The 20361-nt window shown below is 38.1% G+C and overlaps 1 protein-coding gene across 7 annotated transcripts in view; it reads right to left on the bottom strand.

Annotated features, from left to right (window-relative positions):
• The window catches only part of MYO5A (myosin VA), a 188585-nt gene that overhangs the window by 87897 nt on the left and 80327 nt on the right, over positions 1 to 20361 (bottom strand). For 6 of the 7 annotated variants that reach the window (XM_042988826.1, XM_042988829.1, XM_042988830.1 and 3 more), the window contains exons 5-8: positions 14153 to 14309; positions 9128 to 9271; positions 678 to 759; positions 218 to 325 (exon numbers count right to left, since the gene is read on the bottom strand). In XM_042988826.1, coding sequence (XP_042844760.1) covers positions 218 to 325; positions 678 to 759; positions 9128 to 9271; positions 14153 to 14309 — 491 coding nt within the window. The remainder of the gene's footprint in view (positions 1 to 217; positions 326 to 677; positions 760 to 9127; positions 9272 to 14152; positions 14310 to 20361) is intronic. The other variant, XM_042988831.1, reaches the window with a different exon arrangement.

The raw sequence follows: 20361 nt of genomic DNA, 5'->3' as shown, positions 1-20361 counted from the left end.
CTTGTGCAACCACTACTACAATCTGATTTTAGAATAATTCCCACCACCCCAAAAAGAAACTCTGTGCCCATTTGATGTCCAAAGGTGTTTTATAAGGAATGTTAAATCTCCCAACAACACTCACAGCCTAATACAAAGCAAAGCCAATATTCCAAGCAAAGGTTGTTTAAATCAGAGAGATACTGCTCACAAGAGCTCAAAAATAAAATTACATTACCTAGCAAAGTGCAGGCCTGCCTGGTATGTGCCATCTCCTTGGTATCATCAACTCCTTCAATCACAGGACTGCCACCTTGCTTTGTGTAATGAAAGTTATTTGCATTTCCTGTAATTAAGGAAAAAAAAAGATTTGCAGTCTATGAAAAAGCTTTGAATTCTACCTTTATGTCCACTCTAAAGTAGAGGCACTGATAGCACAGATAAGTGTACAGAGTCTGGAGTTCGATTCCAACTCAATACTCAAACAGGTATCAACACACGGCCAATCTTGCTTCATTTACACAGTCATTCACCCCTTCTCCATCCCTAGGTTATCGTGAAGCCAATTACAGACTTGTTATCATTTTATTCATAAATATTTCAGTATGAGATAATCTCCCTTTTAACAAATAAGTTTATGAACTTGGGAATTAATAGAAAACAATACCAGGACAATAAATTTAACCCCATATTCATACCTAATCGCAGCATTTTAAATTCAGGTAAATTTGCTGAAGCACAAAGCTGATAGAAGATATGATAGTTTCTCTCCTCTTCTGCCTTTGAAATAAGAAGAGTTTTCAATTATAGCATTTTAACCTAAAACTCATAAAATTCAATCACAAAAAATTTTAATATTTAATTCAGTGCAATAAGTTGTCCCTTCCCAAATTTCCTAATATAGGATTATGATTATTAAATTTTATGATTAGTTATGTGCATATATGAGTATGAATCTATTAGTTACATTCAACAAAAATTATCTGATAATGATGTTTTTGGAAGTAAAGAACAGCTTGATATATGCCATTGTCTTAAGAGATCATTATCTTTGGGGAAAACTAAAACCATGTTTTTGGGAAACAGGTATCCTCTGCTTTTCTTTTTTTCTTTTTTGTTTGTTTTTGTTTCTGTTTTTCATTATGTTCCTTAAGTCTTTATTTATTTTTTTTAATATTAAATTTATTGTCAAATTGGTTTCCATACAACACCCAGTGCTCATCCCAACAGGTGCCCTCCTCAATACCCATCCCCACCCACCCCTCCCTCCCACCAACCATGAACCCTCAGATTGTTCTCAGTTTTTAAGAGTCTCTTATGCTTTGGCTCCCTCCTTCTCGAACCCCCTTTTTTTCCCCCTCCCCCATGGTCTTCTGTTAAGTTTCTCAGGATCCACATTAGAGTGAAAACATATGGTATCTGTCTTTCTCTGTATGACTTATTTCACTTAGCATAACACTCTCCAGTTCCATCCATGTTGCTACAAAAGGCCACATTTCATTCTTTCTCATTGCCAAGTAGTATTCCATTGTGTATATAAACCACAATTTCTTTATCGATTCATCAGTTGATGGACACCTAGGCTCTTTCCATAGTTTGGCTATTGTTGAAAGTGCTGCTATAAACATTGGGGTACAAGTGCCCCTATGCATCAGTACTCCTGTATCCCTTGGGTAAATTCCTAGCAGTGCTATTGCTGGGTCATAGGGTAGGTCTATTTTTAATTTTTTGAGGAACCTCCACACTGTTTTCCAGAGTGGCTGCACCAGTTTGCATTCCCACCAACAGTGCAAGAGGGTTCCCGTTTCTCCACATCCTCTCCAGCATCTATAGTCTCCTGATTTGTTCATTTTAGCCACTCTGACTGGCGTACGGTGGTATCTGAGTGTGGTTTTGATTTGTATTTCCCTGATGAGGAGCGACGTTGAGCATCTTTTCATGTGCCTGTTGGCCATCCGGATGTCTTCTTTAGAGAAGTTCTATTCATGTTTTCTGCCCATTTCTTCACTGGATTATTTGTTTTTTGGGTGTGGAGTTTGGTGAGCTCTTTATAGATTTTGGATACTAGCCCTTTGTCCGATATGTCTTTTGCAAATATCTTTTCCCATTCTGTTGGTTGCCTTTTAGTTTTGTTGTTTCCTTTGCAGTGCAGATGCTTTTTATCTTGAGGAAGTCCCAAAGTTCATTTTTGCTTTTAATTCCCTTGACTTTGGAGATGTGTCAAGTAAGAAATTGCTATGGCTGAGGTCAGAGAGGTCTTTTCCTGCTTTCTCCTCTAGGGTTTGGATGGTTTCCTGTCTCACATTCAGGTCCTTTATCCATTTTGAGTTCATTTTTGTGAATGGTGTAAGAAAGTGGTCTAGTTTCATCCTTCTGCATGTTGCTGTCCAGTTCTCCCAGCACCATTTGTTAAAGAGACTCTTTTTTCCATTGGATATTCTTTCCTGCTTTGTCAAAGATTAGTTGGCCATACGTTTGTGGGTCCAATTCTGGAGTCTCTATTCTATTCCATTGGTCTATGTGTCTGTTTTTGTGCCAATACCATGCTGTCTTGATGATTACAGCTTTGTACTAGAGGCTAACGTCTGGGATTGTGATGCCTCCTGCTTTGGTCTTCTTCTTCAATATTACTTTGGCTATTTGGGGTCTTTTGTGGTTCCATACAAATTTTAGGATTGCTTATTCTAGCTTCGAGAAGAATGCTGGTGCAATTTTGATTGGGATTGCATTGAATGTGTAGATAGCTTTGGGTAGTATTGACATTTTGACAATATTTATTCTTCCAATCCATGAGCATGGAATGTTTTTCCATTTCTTTATATCTTCTTTAATTTCCTTCATAAGCTTTCTATAGTTTTCAGAATACAGATCTTTTACATCTTTGGTTAGAGTTATTCCTAGGTATTTTATGCTTCTTGGTGCAATTGTGAATGGGATCAGTTTCTTTATTTGTCTTTCGGTTGCTTCATTATTAGTGTATAAGAATGCAACTGATTTCTGTACATTGATTTTGTATCCTGCGACTTTGCTGAATTCATGTGTTCTAGTAGACTTTTGTGGAGTCTATTGGGTTTTCCATGTATAATATCATGTCATCTGCAAAAAATGAAAGCTTGACTTCATCTTTGCCAACTTTGATGCCTTTGATTTCCTCTTGTTGTCTGATTGCTGATGCTAGAACTTCCAACACTATGTTAAACAACAGCGGTGAGAGTGGACACCCCTATCATGTTCCTGATCTCAGGGGGAAGGCTCTCAGTTTTTCCCCATTGAGGATGATAGTAGCTGTGGGCTTTTCATAAATGGCTTTTATGATGTTTAAGTATGTTCCTTCTATCCCAACTTTCTCAAGGGTTTTTATTAAGAAAGGATGGTGAATTTTGTCAAATGCCTTTTCTGCATCGATTGACAGGATCATATGGTTCTTATCTTTTCTTTCATTAATGTGATATATCACACTGATTGATTTCCGAATGTTGAACCAGCCCTGCAGCCCAGGAATGAATCCCACTCGATCATGGTGAATAATTCTTTTTATATGCTGTTGAATTTGATTTGCTAGTATCTTATTGAGAATTTTTGCATCCATATTCATCAGGGATATTGGCCTGTAGTTCTCTTTTTTTTGCTGGGACTCTGGTTTAGGAATCAAAGTAATACTGGCTTCACAGAATGAGTCTGGAAGTTTTCCTTCCCTTTCTATTTTTTGGAACAGCTTGAGAAGGATAGGTATTATCTCTGCTTTAAATGTCTGGTAGAATTCCCCAGGGAAGCCATCTGGTCCTGGACTCTTATTTGTTGGGAGATTTTTGATAACTGATTCATTTCTTTGCTGGTTATGGGTCTGTTCAAGCTTTCTATTTCTTCCTGTTTGAGTTTTGGAAGCATGTGAGTGTTTAGGAATTTGTCTATTTCTTCCAGGTTGTCCAGTTTGTTGGCATATAATTTTTCCCTGATAATTGCTTGTATTTCTGAGGGATTGGTTGTAATAATTCCATTTTCATTCATGATTTTATCTATTTGGGTCATCTCCCTTTTCTTTTTGAGAAGCCTGGCTAGAGGTTTATCAATTTTGTTTATTTCTTCAAAAAACCAACTCTTGGTTTCATTGATCTGCTCTACAATTTTTTTAGATTCTATATTATTTCTGCTCTGATCTTTATTATTTCTCTTCTTCTGCTGGGTTTGGGGTATCTTTGTTGTTCTGCTTCTATTTCCTTCAGGTGTGCTGTTAGATTTTGTATTTGGGATTTTTCTTGTTTCTTGAGATAGGCCTGGATTGCAATGTATTTTCCTCTCAGGACTGCCTTCACTGCATCCCAAAGCATTTGGACTGTTGTATTTTCATTTTCATTTGTTTCCATATATTTTTAAATTTCTTCTCTAATTGCCTGGTTGATGCACTCATTCTTTAGTAGGGTGTTCTTTAACCTCCATGCTTTTGGAGGTTTTCCAGACTTTTTCCTGTGGTTGTTTACAAGCTTCACAGCATTGTGGTCTGAAAGTGTGCATGGTATGATCTCAATTCTTTTATACTTATGAAGGGCTGTTTTGTGACCCAGTATGTGATCTATCTTGGAGAATGTTCCATGTGCACTCGAGAAGAAAGTATATTCTGTTGCTTTGGGATGTGGCGTTCTAAATATATCTGTCAAGTCCATCTGATCCAATGTATCATTCAGGGCCCTTGTTTCTTTATTGATCCTGTGTCTAGATGATCTGTCCATTGTTGTAAGTGGAGTATTAAAGTCACCTGCAATTACCACATTCTTATCAATACGGTTGCTTACATTTGTGATTGTTTTATGTATTTGGGGGTGTGCATATTCGGTACATAGACATTTATAACTGTTAGCTCTTCATGATGGATAGACCCTGTAATTATTATATAATGCCCTTCTTCATCACTTCTTACAGCCTTTAATTTAAAGTCTAGTTTGTCTGATATAAGTATGGCTACGCCAGCTTTCTTTTGACTTCCAGTAGCATGATAGATAGTTCTCCATCTCCTCACTTTCAATCTGAAGGTGTCCTCAGGTCTAAAGTAAGTCTCTTGTAGACAGCAAATAGATAGGTCTTGGTTTTTTATCCATTCTGATACCCTATGTCTTTTGGTTGGAGCATTTAGTCCATTTACATTCAGTGTTCTTACTGAAAGATGTGGGTTTAGAGTCATTGTGATGTCTGTAGGTTTCATGCTTGTAGTGATGTCTCTGGTACTTTGTCTCACAGGGTCCCCCTTAGGATCTCTTGTAGGGCTGGTTTAGTGGTGATGAATTCCTTCAGTTTTAGTTTGTTTGGGAAGACCTTTATCTCTCCTTCCATTCTGAATGACAGACTTGCTGGATAAAGGATTCTCAGCTGCATATTTTTTCTGTTCATCACATTGAAGATTTCCTGCCATTCTTTTCTGGGCTGCCAAGTTTCAGTAGATAGGTCTGCTACTACTCTTATGTGTCTACCTTTGTAAGTTAAGGCTTTTTATTCCTAGCTGCTTTCAGAATTTTCTCTTAATCCTTGTATTTCGCCAGCTTCACTATGATATATCATGCAGGAGATCAGTTCAAGTTATGTCTAAAGGGAGTTCTCTGTGCTTCTTGGATTTCAATGCCTTTTCCCTTCCCCAGATCAGTGGAGTTCTCAGCTATGATATGTTCAAGTACACCTTCAGCCCCTTTCTCTCTCTCTTCCTCTTCTGGAATTCGTATTATTCGGATATTGTTCTGTTTGATTGCATCACTTAGTTCTCTAATTCTCCCCTCATACTCATGGATTTTTTTATCTCTCTTTTTCTCAGCTTTCTCTTTTTCCATAATTTTATCTTCTAATTCACCTATTCTTTCCTCTGCCTCTTCAATCCATGCTGTGGTCGCCTCCATTTTATTCTGCACCTCATTTATAGCAGTTTTTAGCTCCTCATGACTATTTCCTAGTCATTTGATCTCTGTAGCAATAGATTCTCTACTGTCCTCTATACTTTTTTCAAGCCCAGCAATTAATTTTATGACTATTATTCTAAATTCTTGTTCTATTATATTTCTTAAATTGTTTTTGATCAATTCGTTAGCTGTCGCTACTTCCTGGAGTTTCTTTTGAGGAGAATTCTTTGTTTTGTCATTTTGGGTAGTCCCTGGGGTGGCTCCAAACTGCAGGGCACTTCCCCTGTACTGTCCAGAGTAACTTGTGTTGGTGGGCGGGACCACAGTCAGACCCAATGTCTGCCCTGAGCCCACCACTGGGGCCACAATCAGACTGGTGTGTACCTTATCTTCCCCTCTCCCAGGGGCAGGACTCACTGTGGAGTGGTGTGGCCCCTGTCTGGGCTACTTGCACACTGCCAGGCTTGTGGTGCTGCTTCGATGGGATCTGGCGTATTAGCTGGGGTGAATCCGCAAGGTGCACAGGGGCAGGAGGGGCAGGCTTAGCTCACTTTGCTGTTGGTGGTCTCCTGTGGGAGGGGTCCCTCTTCCGTGGGACTCCTATCTACGCTTGGCTCCAGAGAGTCTGTTCTCCTAGTCTTCTGGCAGTTTTCTGGGTTATTTAGGCAGATGTGGGTGGAATCTAAGCAATCAGCAGGACGTGGTGAGCCCAGCGTCCTCCTACACTGCCATCTTCCCTAGGTCTCCCTTAAGTCTTTTCTCCTCTGCTTTTCTAACATTCACATTATACCACTTCACTTTTGCAAAAGGCCTACATTAGTACCTGTTTCGCTAACCAAAAGAAATCCACAGAGGATTTTTTTACAGAAAAGCTAAACAGTGTTTAGTGTTTGTGTTCAGTGAGCCATTATAGAGGCAGCACACACCCAGAGCAGCGAGGGTGGCCCCGCCCAGCTCCTTGGCAGGGAACTACGCTGAGCATCTCAGCATCACCCTGCCATACCTCTGAGCTGTGTTTGTGAGCATCTGTGCTTCATCTTGACTTATTTTGTGCCTCCATTAGCAAGATGTGTCCCAAGGCATCAGAAAAGCCTAAGAGAGGTTACTTTTGGGGTCTAGCAATGCTCAAAAACTTTTCCATGTAAATTAATGGTATTTTTTCTTTGCTTTATACCATTTCAGCTTACAAAAGTTTTCATATGAACAATCTGCTTTTGGATAGTGGGGGAAACCTGTACTCAGTATTTTCTCACAGTACCTTTCAAAGTCATAGTCTTCCTAACACTTTATTTTTTTAATGTGTATTTATTTTGAAAGACAGTGAGCACAGGGAAGGGCAGAGAGAGGGGGAGAGAGAGAATCCCAAGCAGGCTTCATGCTGTCAGTGTAGAGCTTGACGTGGGCTCAGCTGTGAGATCATGACCTGAGTGCAAGTCAAGAGTAGGGGCTCTACCAACTGAGTCACCCAGGCACCCCTTCCTGACACTTTATTTATTTATTTAAAAAAAAATTTTTTTTCCCTTAATGTTTACTTTTGAGAGAAAGAGAGACAGAGAGTTAGTAGGGGAGGGGAAGAGAGAGAGGGAGACACAGAATCCAAAGCAGGCTCCAGGCTCCAGGCCGTCAGCACAGAGCCCAATACGGGTTTCGAACTTACAAACCATGAGATCATGACCTGAGCTGAAGTAGGAGGCTTAATCACCTGAGCCACCCAGGTGCTCCCACTACTTAACACTTTAAATGAAAAAGAATATTCCATCTTTGCCATATGTCAGAATAGATCACCTACTGTGGTTGTTTGTAAGAAATCCACAAATGTACTACACCATCCATATCATTTTAGTTTATATATTTTAACATCAGTATTTTACAAAATAGAAAATAAATCATGTACAATTCTAATATCATTTCTTAGTATTTCCTGACAGTCCTTTTTCTACATACATACTTTAAAAAAAATACAACTGTAGTAAAACTGAATCCTTATACTCTACCACCACCAAATCCTTGAATTCTGTAGTGTATTCAGTTGACTAAAGAATAGTGTGTCCTCAAGGTCAGGTTTGATGCCCAAAGGGGGTTTATGTCTGGTAAAGAAGATTTTTTAAATTAATTTATTTACTTTGAGAGAGAGAGAAAGGCAGAGAGAGAGAGAGAGAGAGAGAGAGAGGAAAAGAGAGAGAGAATTCCAAGCAGGCTCTGCACTGCTGGCATGGAGTCTGACGTGGGGCTCGAACTCACAAACTATGAGATCGTGACCTGAGCCGAAAGCAAGAACTAGACGCTCAACCGACTGAGCCACTCAGGCACCCCTGGTAAAGAAGATTTTTTAACTTTCATTATTCTATCTAAACAATATATTCTAAGAGAGGAGAAGGAAGGTAAGAGGACAAGGAACTGAATTCAAACTGTAAGTCACTGAAAGCATATCCCAATGTCTTCCCTATCAACTGGGAAATATGAGAGTTAAGACTAAACTAAAAGCACCTTTTTTTATTTTTTATTTTTTTTATTTTATTTATTTTTTTAATTTTTTTTTTTAGCGTTTATTTATTTTTGAGACAGAGAGAGACAGAGCATGAACAGGGGAGGGTCAGAGAGAGGGAGACACAGAATCTGAAACAGGTTCCAGGCTCTGAGCCATCAGCACAGAGCCCGACGCGGGGCTCGAACTCACGGACCGCGAGATCATGACCTGAGCCGAAGTCGGCCGCTCAACCGACTGAGCCACCCAGGCGCCCCAAAGCACCTTTTTTTAAATAAGATTACCCTACCAGCATCTGTAGGAAAAGTCAAAACCATTAAACCTAGACCAGTGCTGAGTCCCAAAGATTATTAGTCTAATACGTACTGTCCTGCCTCTGACAGGTACCATTTTACATACTGTGGTCCAAATGTGGTCTGTAGTAATATTGTCATAAGTTATCAAGACTTATAAGTTCAAGAGTTATCTGCAAATTAAATGCACACCAGCAGGGCACCTGGGTGGGTCAGTTGGTTAAGTGACCGACTTCGGCTCAGGTCACGATCTCACAGTTTGTGAGTTCAAGCCCCGCGTTGGGCTCTGTGCTGACAGCTCAGGGCCCGGAGCCTACTTCAGATTCTGTGTCTCCCCCTCTCTCTACCCCTCCCCTGCTCATGCTCTGTGTCTCTCCCTCAATAATAAATAAACACTAAAAAAAAAATAGTTAAAAAAATGCACACCAGCAAGCGTGAGCTCTGAAATTGGCAATCTAATACAAGTACTTATGGGTATCTGCCCAGCTTACCTGGAATACCACTCTGGATTTCTCTAAAAGGTAAGTTCTCATATTGGCACCAATGATTCGATATCTCTTATCAAAACCAATTTCAATATACTTCCCAAAACGGCTGCTGTTATCATTCCTGGTTGTCTTAGCATTTCCAATGGACTAAGAAGCAAAGGGAAAAATAATATTTTAGAAGTATAGTTCATGACATGACATTTACAGAGTTTGTTCAGGGAGACAAAGGACAGAATAGAACACAACCCTTTATAACTGATTCTTTTAAGAACAGAACCAATTTTGCCCCTGCAGGCACCAGGGTATGCTTTGCCCACTGTGCAACCACACAGATACCCACTAATAGTTCATATCTGTCTTGTTATTCTCACACAAATTATTTTCAGAAACAGCAAACCTGAGCACAGTGGCTAGGGGATTTTCACACCATTTGTGGTATCAGAACATGCTCATTGAAGTCAACAAGGAAAGAAACGGATGGGAATGGGGGCTGCCAAGGCAAGACCTCTTAGTTATACACTTGGGTTTGGATTTCCTGAAAAACTTGGGCTGTGTAATATAAATAAGCTAGTTAAGACAAATTAATATTTTCATGGAGATGCTATTCCGGTGTTCAGAGCCTCATTAGCTAGAAGTTTCTATCATTTTACCCTGTGACAACAAAGTCCTAGTTGGACTGTTTATTAGCAGAGTATTAATAATTACCCACTCAATTCAAAGCCATTTTCTGAAACCAGACATACTAAAATCTGCCCTTGGAATTTGATAGTTTTTTCTATCTTGCAAAACATCTGCTATAGAATTCAGAGAATGTAACTTTCTGCTAATTTTTTATATAACTTTAAAAATTAAGGTAACATATGTACTACTTTTTTCAATGTTTATTTATTTATTTTGAGAATGGGGAAGAGGGGAAGAGGAAAAGACAGAGAATCTCAGGTAGGCTCCATGCTCAGCATGGAGCCTGACATGGAGCTCAGTCTCACAGCTATGAGGTAATGACCTGAGCCAAGATCATGACCTAAGCCAAAATCAAGAGTCAGATGCTTAACTGACTGAGACACCCAGATGCCCCTCATACGTACTACTTTCTGACTTAGGTAACATGCTTCCATAAAGTTTTGTTTCAAGGCAAAGCAAAAAAACAAGTGTAGTAAGAAAAGCAAGTGTTCACATAATGCATATATTAAATGTTTAATAAACAATTTCACATACGATTAATACCATTTACTTGTACAAAGCCTAAGACTATCAGAATTAATATATTAAAGTCGTAGCAGAGAGAAAGGCGTGAAAATGCTCTGGTGTATTAAAAAAGCAATACAAATATAAGTGATGAAAACAGTAATAACATAGCCACAAAAAATCAACACATTAGATTCTCTGATCAGTCAAAGAAAGCACATTTTCACTCTGTGAAATACAAGGCAGATATTGTCCTATTTTGCTTTGGCAGTGAGAACACTGCTACATTTCAGATTAACATTTTAAATGGAAAGAGTGATGGAAAGCTATCTTCCAAGCAAAATAAGAGTGAACTAATATAGCCTAAGATAATTTAACAATACATTTACTTAGATATTCCCTTTCTTGATGGCATGAAAAGTACAACAAAAAAATCTCCATATATTCCAGTTATTTTTATTTTATTTAGAAAAGGAAATTAATGATAAATGCAGGATTTTCTTTCACCACACACGTTTCTTTCACCACTCTGTCACAGAGCAGAGGAAGAAGATGTAGTAATTACAGCAATGGCAGTAATAGCCACCGAGTGTTTACCAGGCACTGTCCCAAGCACCTTTCTGCCACCAACTAAGGAAGCTGGGGAAGGGGGCACCACAGCCACTCCTTCCTCCCTGACTCTATCCCACCTTCCAGATGCCATCTCTCTATCTACTCAGAGTGGGAGTCAGAGCGGCCAAGCTGTCAAAACAGCACTACACTCTATGAGAATCTGCAGTGAGTAGGCCAGGGTTGAAACAGACTCCTCCCCTCTGTCTTTGAGTGAAATGTATTTAAACATAGAGCAAAGAATGATAGAAGAAGCAAATGAAATAGAAGTCTGAAGATCTGGGTATTAGACCAGGCCCTATTACCAACTTGCCAACATTTAATCCTCTGAGGAATGCTAGTGACTCCAAGTGTAAACTGCCTAGGTGAGATGAGCTCCAGGGTCCTTTTCAAAACTAAAACTAGGGGCGCCTGGGTGGCGCAGTCAGTTAAGCGTCCGACTTCAGCCAGGTCACGATCTCGCGGTCCGTGAGTTCGAGCCCCACGTCGGGCTCTGGGCTGATGGCTCAGAGCCTGGAGCCTGTTTCCGATTCTGTGTCTCCCTCTCTCTGCCCCTCCCCCGTTCATGCTCTGTCTGTCTCTCTCTGTCCCAAAAATAAAATAAATAAATAAAAATAAAAAAATAAAAAATAAAAAAAAAACTAAAACTATACATGCTAAGCCTTGAACCTGGTAAGGAAAGGTTCTATATACAAACAATACCTTTTGTTCATTCCCTCTAATTGCTCCCTCTGCCTTTTAAGTACTATATTTACAACAGACCCCCTTAATGCTATTTTCATTTCAGTTAGCAAGAAACTTCTAAGGAAAAGTTTTGTGGTCTTGATTGTACTACTGATTTCAGTGAAGTGTTGAGTGAGTTCCTCCTCTTTACGAAAAGCACATAAAAGTCTTCAACTATGGTTATTAAAGATATAAAAGAACTATTAAGATCCAGTATGCCCCAAGAATATTTCCCTGTCCCCATCTTAGGATGAAAATTTCCTAGAGAAAAGGAGGAAAAGAAAACATGAAAAAATGAGCAAAAAAGATTCATTTCTCTGTGCCTCATTTGTATTTTGCTAAAGGAGCCTATGCTGAGGATGAGCTTGCTTTCTAGAGGATAATGTGGAAATCCCCTTAGCCACTGGGCTGTGATGTTAATGTAGGACACTCATTATCCCAGGAGTTTCAGATCACTGGAGACCCAGACATGCCATCCTTGACATCACAGTAAAGGCGTCTGATATAGAGATGCAGTCTTGAGAAGGAGGTTTAAAGTTACAAACTTTCTAGGTCACATACTCAATATTTCATCTGTCTTCCTCCTATGACTGCAAACCCTTTGGTATCATTCTTAAGCCCCAGATTCCACTTTAATCTTTGAAATTGGTATGCCCTCATTTGTAGTTATTGAAAATTAGTTCTCTCTGTGCCAAACTTTCTTAATCCAAATTCCTTTGGAAAAACTACACAATGTAAGAGGGAATAGCTAAGCATAATTTTTTTGTTCAGTCTAGCAAACAAAGTAAATTCTTTCTAAGTACATATTAAAAAGTAGTATTTGTGGCCATTCTACTATCTCTCCTGCTAACACAAGTGAACTATGTATTGTGGAAAAACCGATGTACTATTTTTTGAATGAGAATATAGCAAGGTCATAAAATATGTCAATCAACTTGACATATTCTAGAAGGTTCATTCTGGACTTACATTATTATACGGTCCAGGCCTAGAAAAGGTGGGGTTCCTGGATGCCATCACAACTTAGACTGGGATATTCTAACATTAGGGACTAAGAATGAGCTAAATTATTGCCAAATACAGAGAATTTGTTGTTGTGACCAAAAACAGTCAAACTGATGGTAGGAAGCAAAGCAAAAGCCTGTTGTTTTCTGCCCCAAACCCAAAACATGGCTCTACAGATTATATTTCCCCAATATTAACTGTGGCATCCAGCACTACAGTTGGCATCTGTAGCTTAAATTCTTTAGAAATCTTAATATTTGCTTAAATTCTCTACTACTCTTTTTGGCATAAACCTCTGTTTCCCCCAGTCTGTGCCACTTCAGAAAGCTTCTCCAGTTCTCTTTCCTCAGTGCACTTATCCAGGCAGCCCCATAACTTCCCCAGCATATCCTGTCCTCTCAATCCCAAGAACAGAAGTTCCGCTGCTCTGGAGGACAGCCCTGTGGGCAAGGGGTCACAGCACTCTGTTCTGAAGTGTCACACATGGCACTGCAAACCAGGCACAATTACCTCTGGACTGATTATTGCAAAAACCACTTGTACCACAGGTGCACCAGGCCAGTTCTAAACTCCGTCTGTGTTTGGGTGACAAATAAGGCTTGACAAAGGAAAAAAAACAGGAATAAACAATGCTGACTTGAATTCTCAATGAGAAAGGTTTGTTCCTCCCTGTCTAAAATAATTTCTCTCCATTATTAATGAGAAATACTTTTCTCCATTTAATGGAACTACTTGCAAAAATGTTTGACTTTCTTAAAATCGTATTAATAGACAGATAATTCTCTAACTACAAATCCTGGAATATTCAAATTCTCACACAAACAGGTCCACTTTCTTTGGAATGAGCATTTCCACTCTGTATACATATTTCACCTTTGAAAGGACATCCTTTTGTAGTTGTCCTTTCTCAGGAATTTATTAAATTGTACTGAATTTCTTTTTCTAGCCTACAGCTTTGTGATATGCTCGACAAAAACAAGAAGAAAAATGTTCATAAGATCATGACTTAAGCTTATAGTTAAAATCTGGGGGAAAAATATAGAAAAGGCTAACAGGTTGTACTAAGTATAGAAAATGGATTGTGGGCAAAGGGATGATAAAATTCTTCATGCTTGAGCATGGAGAATCCTATGAACTCAGAATTAGAGGGAAATGAGGAACACACTTCTACTACAAGGAACAATAGATAGGAGTCAAATAACTAGGAGAATAGAAATTTAGAAAATGAAATACCACTACCAGCTATTTAGAGGCAACAATTCAAAGGTAGGTTAAGAGTGCAGGATTATGGAATAAAGTAAATGCCTCCATAGCTGGGCTTTACTCAAATGTCTACCTTACTGACTTTTTACTTTTCTGAGGTCTCTTCTTACTAATATGTGGAAAAGTATTTTCCTACTTTTAGTGGCCAGGACATCCTCAACTTTCTTACATGTGCTGTTTCAATTTTGGGGGCATGTTTCTTAAGAAAATATAGTAACAAGGTCAAGGCTGCTGCTGTCTTACCTCCATAATGGGGTTGGAGGCCAAGACCTTTTCCTCAACATTGGCTTCACTGGCAGAACCACTTACAGTTGCAAAGTATCGCATGGCATACTTAGCTGAAACGGTTTTTCCTGCCCCAGACTCTCCACTTACGATGATGGACTGATTTCGTTCATCTCTGTAAAACAAAGAAGAGTAACTGTCAGTGCTGCCCACTCCTGAATGTTATTAACATTATTTCCTCTGTGCTCTCATCAAAGAGCCATGGTGAATTTCTCCTGGTTCATATGTCCAGCAATGTGGGAAGGAACATAAGAATGATATTTCCTAATAAAAGTAACTACTTACAGGGGCATCTGGGTGGCTCAGTCAGTTAACAATTTGACTCTTGATTTTGGCTCAGGTCACTATCTCACAGGTTTGTGAGTTTGAGCCCCACAATGGGCTCTGTGCTAACAGTGCAGAGCCTGCTTGGGATTCTCTCTCTCTCTCTCTCTCTCTCTCTCTCTTTCTCTCTCTCTCTCTCTGACCTTCCCCTACACACATGTGCATTCTATCTATAAATAAATAAATAAATAAATAAATAAATAAACGTAAAAAAAATAACTACTCATAAACTAGTAATGAACAGAGAGGGGGAAGAAGATATAAAACATCGAATCAGAGAACATCACATCTGAGGTGAACCTGTAATAGAGGGTCTCTGAATTTTTTGTGTGTACATGTCTCAAACACATTATTTAATTTCTGGATAATAATTCTAGTATACTACAATACTGTTGTCAATCACCTCAGAAGAGAAAGGAGCCACAGCAAAGGAATTTAAAAGAAAATCCTATTAAAATTATAAATTGTCTAGTAGTTAACAGTCCTTAAAGTAATATCTCCCACGAACTCCAACTTCTGCTGAAAGTGTCCTCATTAGTAGAGAAGAAATGCTTCATTTATTTGTTGGTGATTTGTTCAAATATGTCAGAACTCAAAAATTACTATTACCTCTTTAATTCACCCACACAATGACTCAAAAACTCTGATATACTTGCTCATAAGACTATCATTTCTTTGAGGATAAAGACCTAGATCATCTTTATCTTTAATATCCATCACCTAATCCAGAGCCCAACACATCACAGAAACTCAATAAATGTGTATTGATTATAAGTAAATAAAACTTCAATGAGCAACCTAGCCTAAGAATAATTCTGTTTAGACTACAATTTCTACTAGGACAGAAGTAGGAAACTTGTACTTCCTAAGATGGAACCTGCAATCAGCTTTTTATCAAGATAACAGAACAAGTACATAAAGGTGGTATCATTTGTGCCCTTAATTTGCAAAGAGACAGGATCAGAATGATATCAAAGATTTTTAGTGGGACTATCCTACAAGGCCACAAGATGGGGAGGTTATTCTACTATAGAAGATGATCTTTTTATCTTTAAAAGGAGACTTATTTATCCAACAAATACACCTACTACACCTATCAAACACCTACTACATGCCAAACATTGTGCTAAATACTAGGGATACAAATTAAATAAGCTGGGATCCGTGTCCTCAGTGGTGAATGGTCTAACAGGAATGAGAGACCTAGTAATTCAAGATTATAATACTCGTGATGGGGCATTGAAAGGAGGAAGAGGTGATCAGGAAAGGCTCCCTAGAGAAGATACAAGAACAAGGTCTAGAATGATAACTAGGAAAAAGCAAGGGATGAGGAAGTTAGAAAGGAAACATACCAGGGAAAAGAGACAACAAAATAAAAGCTCAGAAGCATGAGAAGTTATAATTATAATTATGAGAAGTTATAATTCGATTTGGTTGGAACATGGAGTTATGACAGATAAGGTTGCAGAAATGACCAAGAACATGATCACAAAGTTCTTACATGAGAGGTTAAGGAATCTGAAGTTTACCTAAAAATGATGGAGTGCCATTATAGGGTTTTACACAGAAAATAACACAATCTAATTAGTAAAAATCACTCTGGCAGCAATATGGACTATGGGCAGCAGGGTGTCCAGATGTAAAATTATGAAAGTGTGAGTAAAGGCTGTGGTGGTCCTGACTGAGAGAGGTAGATGGGTTTCAGAGACACCAAAGTGATAGCATCGACAGTACTTGGCAATAAATTTTCAAAGTAGAAATTTAGGACTTTTCTGAGGAAAAGTTTCTTTTTCTTTTGAGAAATGAGGCTAACTGTCTTATTTTATAGACCTTGAAAAATACAGTAGAAGTATGCAGTTCAGGCCTGAGTATGCACACTTACATCACATTACCAGGACAGATAGCAGCCTATTCCTAACACCCAGACTCCCATATTGTGGGGAAGATCAGGAGGATCAAGGTGACACACTAAGGAATGTTTAATTTGTATAGTACAAGCTTGCATGTAATCCCCATTTTTATGACACATCATGGAATCTCATACTCATCATCTCATCATCTTTCTTTTTATCTGAATTTACAGATGGAACTGAATACTCCCATTGCCTCTGTTGATTCATGGCTGATTTCAAAATAAATCATCTAATAAAACAGTTCTCATTTTGGTGCCACTGCACTTTCTTTTAGTCATTTAAAATGTCCCCAGAATTCACCTTTTTTCGATACATTAATCAAGGCATAGTATCAATAGTTTTTGGATTCCCTTCTACAATATGAGTGGAAAAATTATCTCTTTGTAATTTCTGCATGATCAGTTCTGTCACTGTGCCTGTGTGACAGCACTCCTTCCAAGAGCAAACAAGGTGAGGAGGCTTCCACAAGTCTGACGTAATTATTAATGGGAACTGCTATTCTAAACTGTACTGCATTTAAAAGGCTACTTCAAGTCTTAATATCAAAATGTTATATCAAAAATCTAAAAGTTCATGTGAAATAGCCCTTTCCTATAATCTGGGGAAAAAGAAAAATATTAAAGATGATAAGATCAAAAACTATTCAAATGAACAGAGATTTGGACAAATATATACATATATGCACTGATACAAAGCACATGCCATATACATTTTCTTTTCCAGGATATAGGATCCTGGATCCATATGATCAATAGTTTTTAAAAATTTTTAAGGGATTTTATTATTTCTTTTATATTTCCCTGACTTTTTGGCAGGCTTCCCTTTTTTACCAAGGTTAGTAGAGCATTCCAATATATAAATAAGCACTACTCTTTCATTATATAAGCTCCTTTGCATCCAGGTTCTAATTTTAGATCTGTCATTTACCAGGTACATAGCTTAGAACAATTGCATGACCTCTATGGGTCACAGTTTTCTCATCTTTAAGATTAAATAGTACCCAAAGTCCTTCTCAAATTCTCAAGTACTATAATCTAAAAGTCTAACTCTGGAGTGGATTTTTCAAATCTTGGGTGGTCTATAGCCTGCACTCTAAGCCAAGGTAAACTCTTAGGACCCAGAATAGTTGGGAAAGGACAGGCCTATAGACACTCAGATGGTCTTGAGTGGCCATATGTGAAATGAGCAACATTTCTTTTCTGAAGGATCCCTGGATTTAAGATGGCCAAAATCAAAAAAGGGCTACAAAGAGGAAAAATGTAAAATAATCAATTCACCTGCTTTTATTATTTATAAATGTTTATTTATTTATTTTGAGAGAGAAAGAGTGCAAGTGCAGGAGAGGCAGAGAGATGGAGAGAGAGAATCCCAAGCAGTTTCCATCCTGCCAGTGTGGAGCCCAACGTGGGGCTCAATCTCACAAAACCATGAGATCATGACCTGAGCCGAAATCAAGAGTTAGACATTCGACCAACTGACCTACCCGGGCAACGCAATTAAATGCTTTTAAATTAAACACAGGAAGTAGAACTTTGTAGGTACAATAAAGTTTTTAAAATGTTTTTCAGTTCTATGTGGCCATACGAAGAAATGCCCAAAAGATAGAACAAGAGCGAGACAGGTAGAAGTGGGGAGCCAAGCAGAGACACAGATGAGAGAAGGTTAACACATAATAAAGACACACAAAAGGAAAAACAGGAAAAGTATGACAGAGATGAGGAGAAAACAGACAAAACCATCAGGGACAAATATTTTATGGTTCACGCTTGCTTAGACCATGCACAAAAATAAATGCAAAATGGATTAAAGACCTAAAACCTTAATTCCTAGAAGAAAACATAGGCAGTAAGGTCTTTGACAGGAGCTGTAGAAAACATTTTTCTAGATATGTCTGTCTCCTTTGGTAGGGGAAACAAAAGCAAAATGAAACTATTTTTTTAATGTGTATTTATTTATTTTGAGAGAAAGAGAGAGTGCCTGTGCAAGTGGGACAGGGGCAGAGAGAAAAACCCAAGCAGGCTCTGCACTAACAGCGCATAGCCCAATGTGGGGCTCATGAACTGTGAGATCATGATCTGAGCTGAAATCAAGAGTCAGAGGCTTAACCGACTGTGCCATCAAGGTGCCCTAAACTATTTTTATTAATCAAAATAAAAAGCTTTTGCACAATAAAACAAAAAAGGCAACCTACTGAATAAGAGAAGAGATTTACAAATGACATATCCAATAAGGGGGTTAACATCCAAATTATTTAAAGAACTTATACAACTCAATACCAAAAACCCCCAAATAATCCAATTTAAAAATAGGCAGAAGCCATGAATAGACATTTTTCTAAAAAAGACATAGAGATGGCAAACAGACACATGAAAAGATGCTCGTCATCAGTCATCATCAGGGAAATGCAAATCAAAACTACAATGAGATATCACTTCACACCTGTCAGATGGCTAAAAGCAAAAACATAAGAAACAACAAATGTTGGCAAAGATGTGGAGAAAAAGGAACCTGCATGCACTGTTGGTGGGAATGCAAGCTGGTGAAGTCACTGTGAAAGACAGTATGGAGGTTCCTTAAAAATTTTAAAATAGAATCACCCTATCTATGATCCAGTAATTTCACTACTAGATATTTAGCCAAAAAAAAAAAAAACAAAAAAAAAACAAAAAACCACGAAAACACTAATTTGAAAATATAGATAGATAGAGATAGAGATACTCCTATGTTTACTACAGCATTATTTACAATAGCCAATATATGGAAGCAACCCAAGTATCCATCCATAGATAAATGGATAAAGATGTGGTATATTTACACAATGGAATGTTACTCAGCCATAAAAAAGACTGAGGTCTTACCATGTGCAACAATATGGATGGACCTAGAAGATATTATGCTAAGTGAAATAAGTCAGTCAGAGAAAGACAAATACCATAATGTCATTCACATGTGGAATTTAAGAAACAAAATAAATGAACAAAGGAAAAAAGCCAAAAGAAAACAGATTTTTAAATACAGAGAACAAATTGGTGGTTGCCAGAGGGGAGGTGGGTGGGAGGATGAGTGAAATAGGTGAAGGGGATTAAGAGTCCACTGATCGTGATGAAAACTGAATAATGCATAGAATTACTGAATCATTATATTGTAAACGTGAAACTAGTATAACACTGTGTTAATTATACTTGAATAAAATAAATAAATAATTTTTAAAAATTTATGGTTCAAGGTGAATATCATAGTCTACCCTTTTCCATTCATTTGAGCTGTCAGCTTTAAATAGTTATATATGTGTAAATAATAATTTATAGTTCTTTGAAATTTTGACTATCTGATCAGTCAGTATTTATAATGCTCCAAGTACTCTTGTCCTTATATTACAAGAACCTTCTTTCTACTTTTAGGATATAGATATCACTTCAAAAGCCAGACAAAACCAAGTTAAAGAACAGAGATTCTCCACTCTTCATCAAGGACAGATCAATCTGGACCATCTTAAGGCTGCATGAACCAAAGATTTATGATTTCCGGCTTGGCGAGTTCTCTCAAGGGCCTCTACAGTAATACCAAATACCTGGGTACTGGGTGTCTTGGAGATAAGCTCTTCTGACCTGTTTTATCAATGGTGGTTGCAGGGGCTCTAATGTGAACTAAAAGCCCCCACCTAAAAACACTGTTTCATTCATTTATTTAAAAAACATTTAATGAGCAGCCACAATGTGCCAATCATTTTATGAAGATAAAAGACTCTGGGGTCATTGTTTATTGAGAGAGAATTGTACTTATTGAAAGTATAGTTAAAATATAGGGAAGTAATTGCTAGAAAAGAGGTCTATCCAGGAGAATATGAAACAAGGGAAGAAGGATACGAAATTGGTGGCAGATGTAAGAAGATGACGTCAGGAAATACTTTCTTGAAAAGGTGATGCCTTA

Source organism: Panthera tigris, chromosome B3 (genome assembly GCF_018350195.1).
Source record: "Panthera tigris isolate Pti1 chromosome B3, P.tigris_Pti1_mat1.1, whole genome shotgun sequence".
Classification (NCBI taxonomy): domain Eukaryota; kingdom Metazoa; phylum Chordata; class Mammalia; order Carnivora; family Felidae; genus Panthera; species Panthera tigris.
The sequence above is the reverse complement of the archived record's forward strand: the minus strand, read 5'-3'. Positions and strand labels throughout refer to the sequence as shown.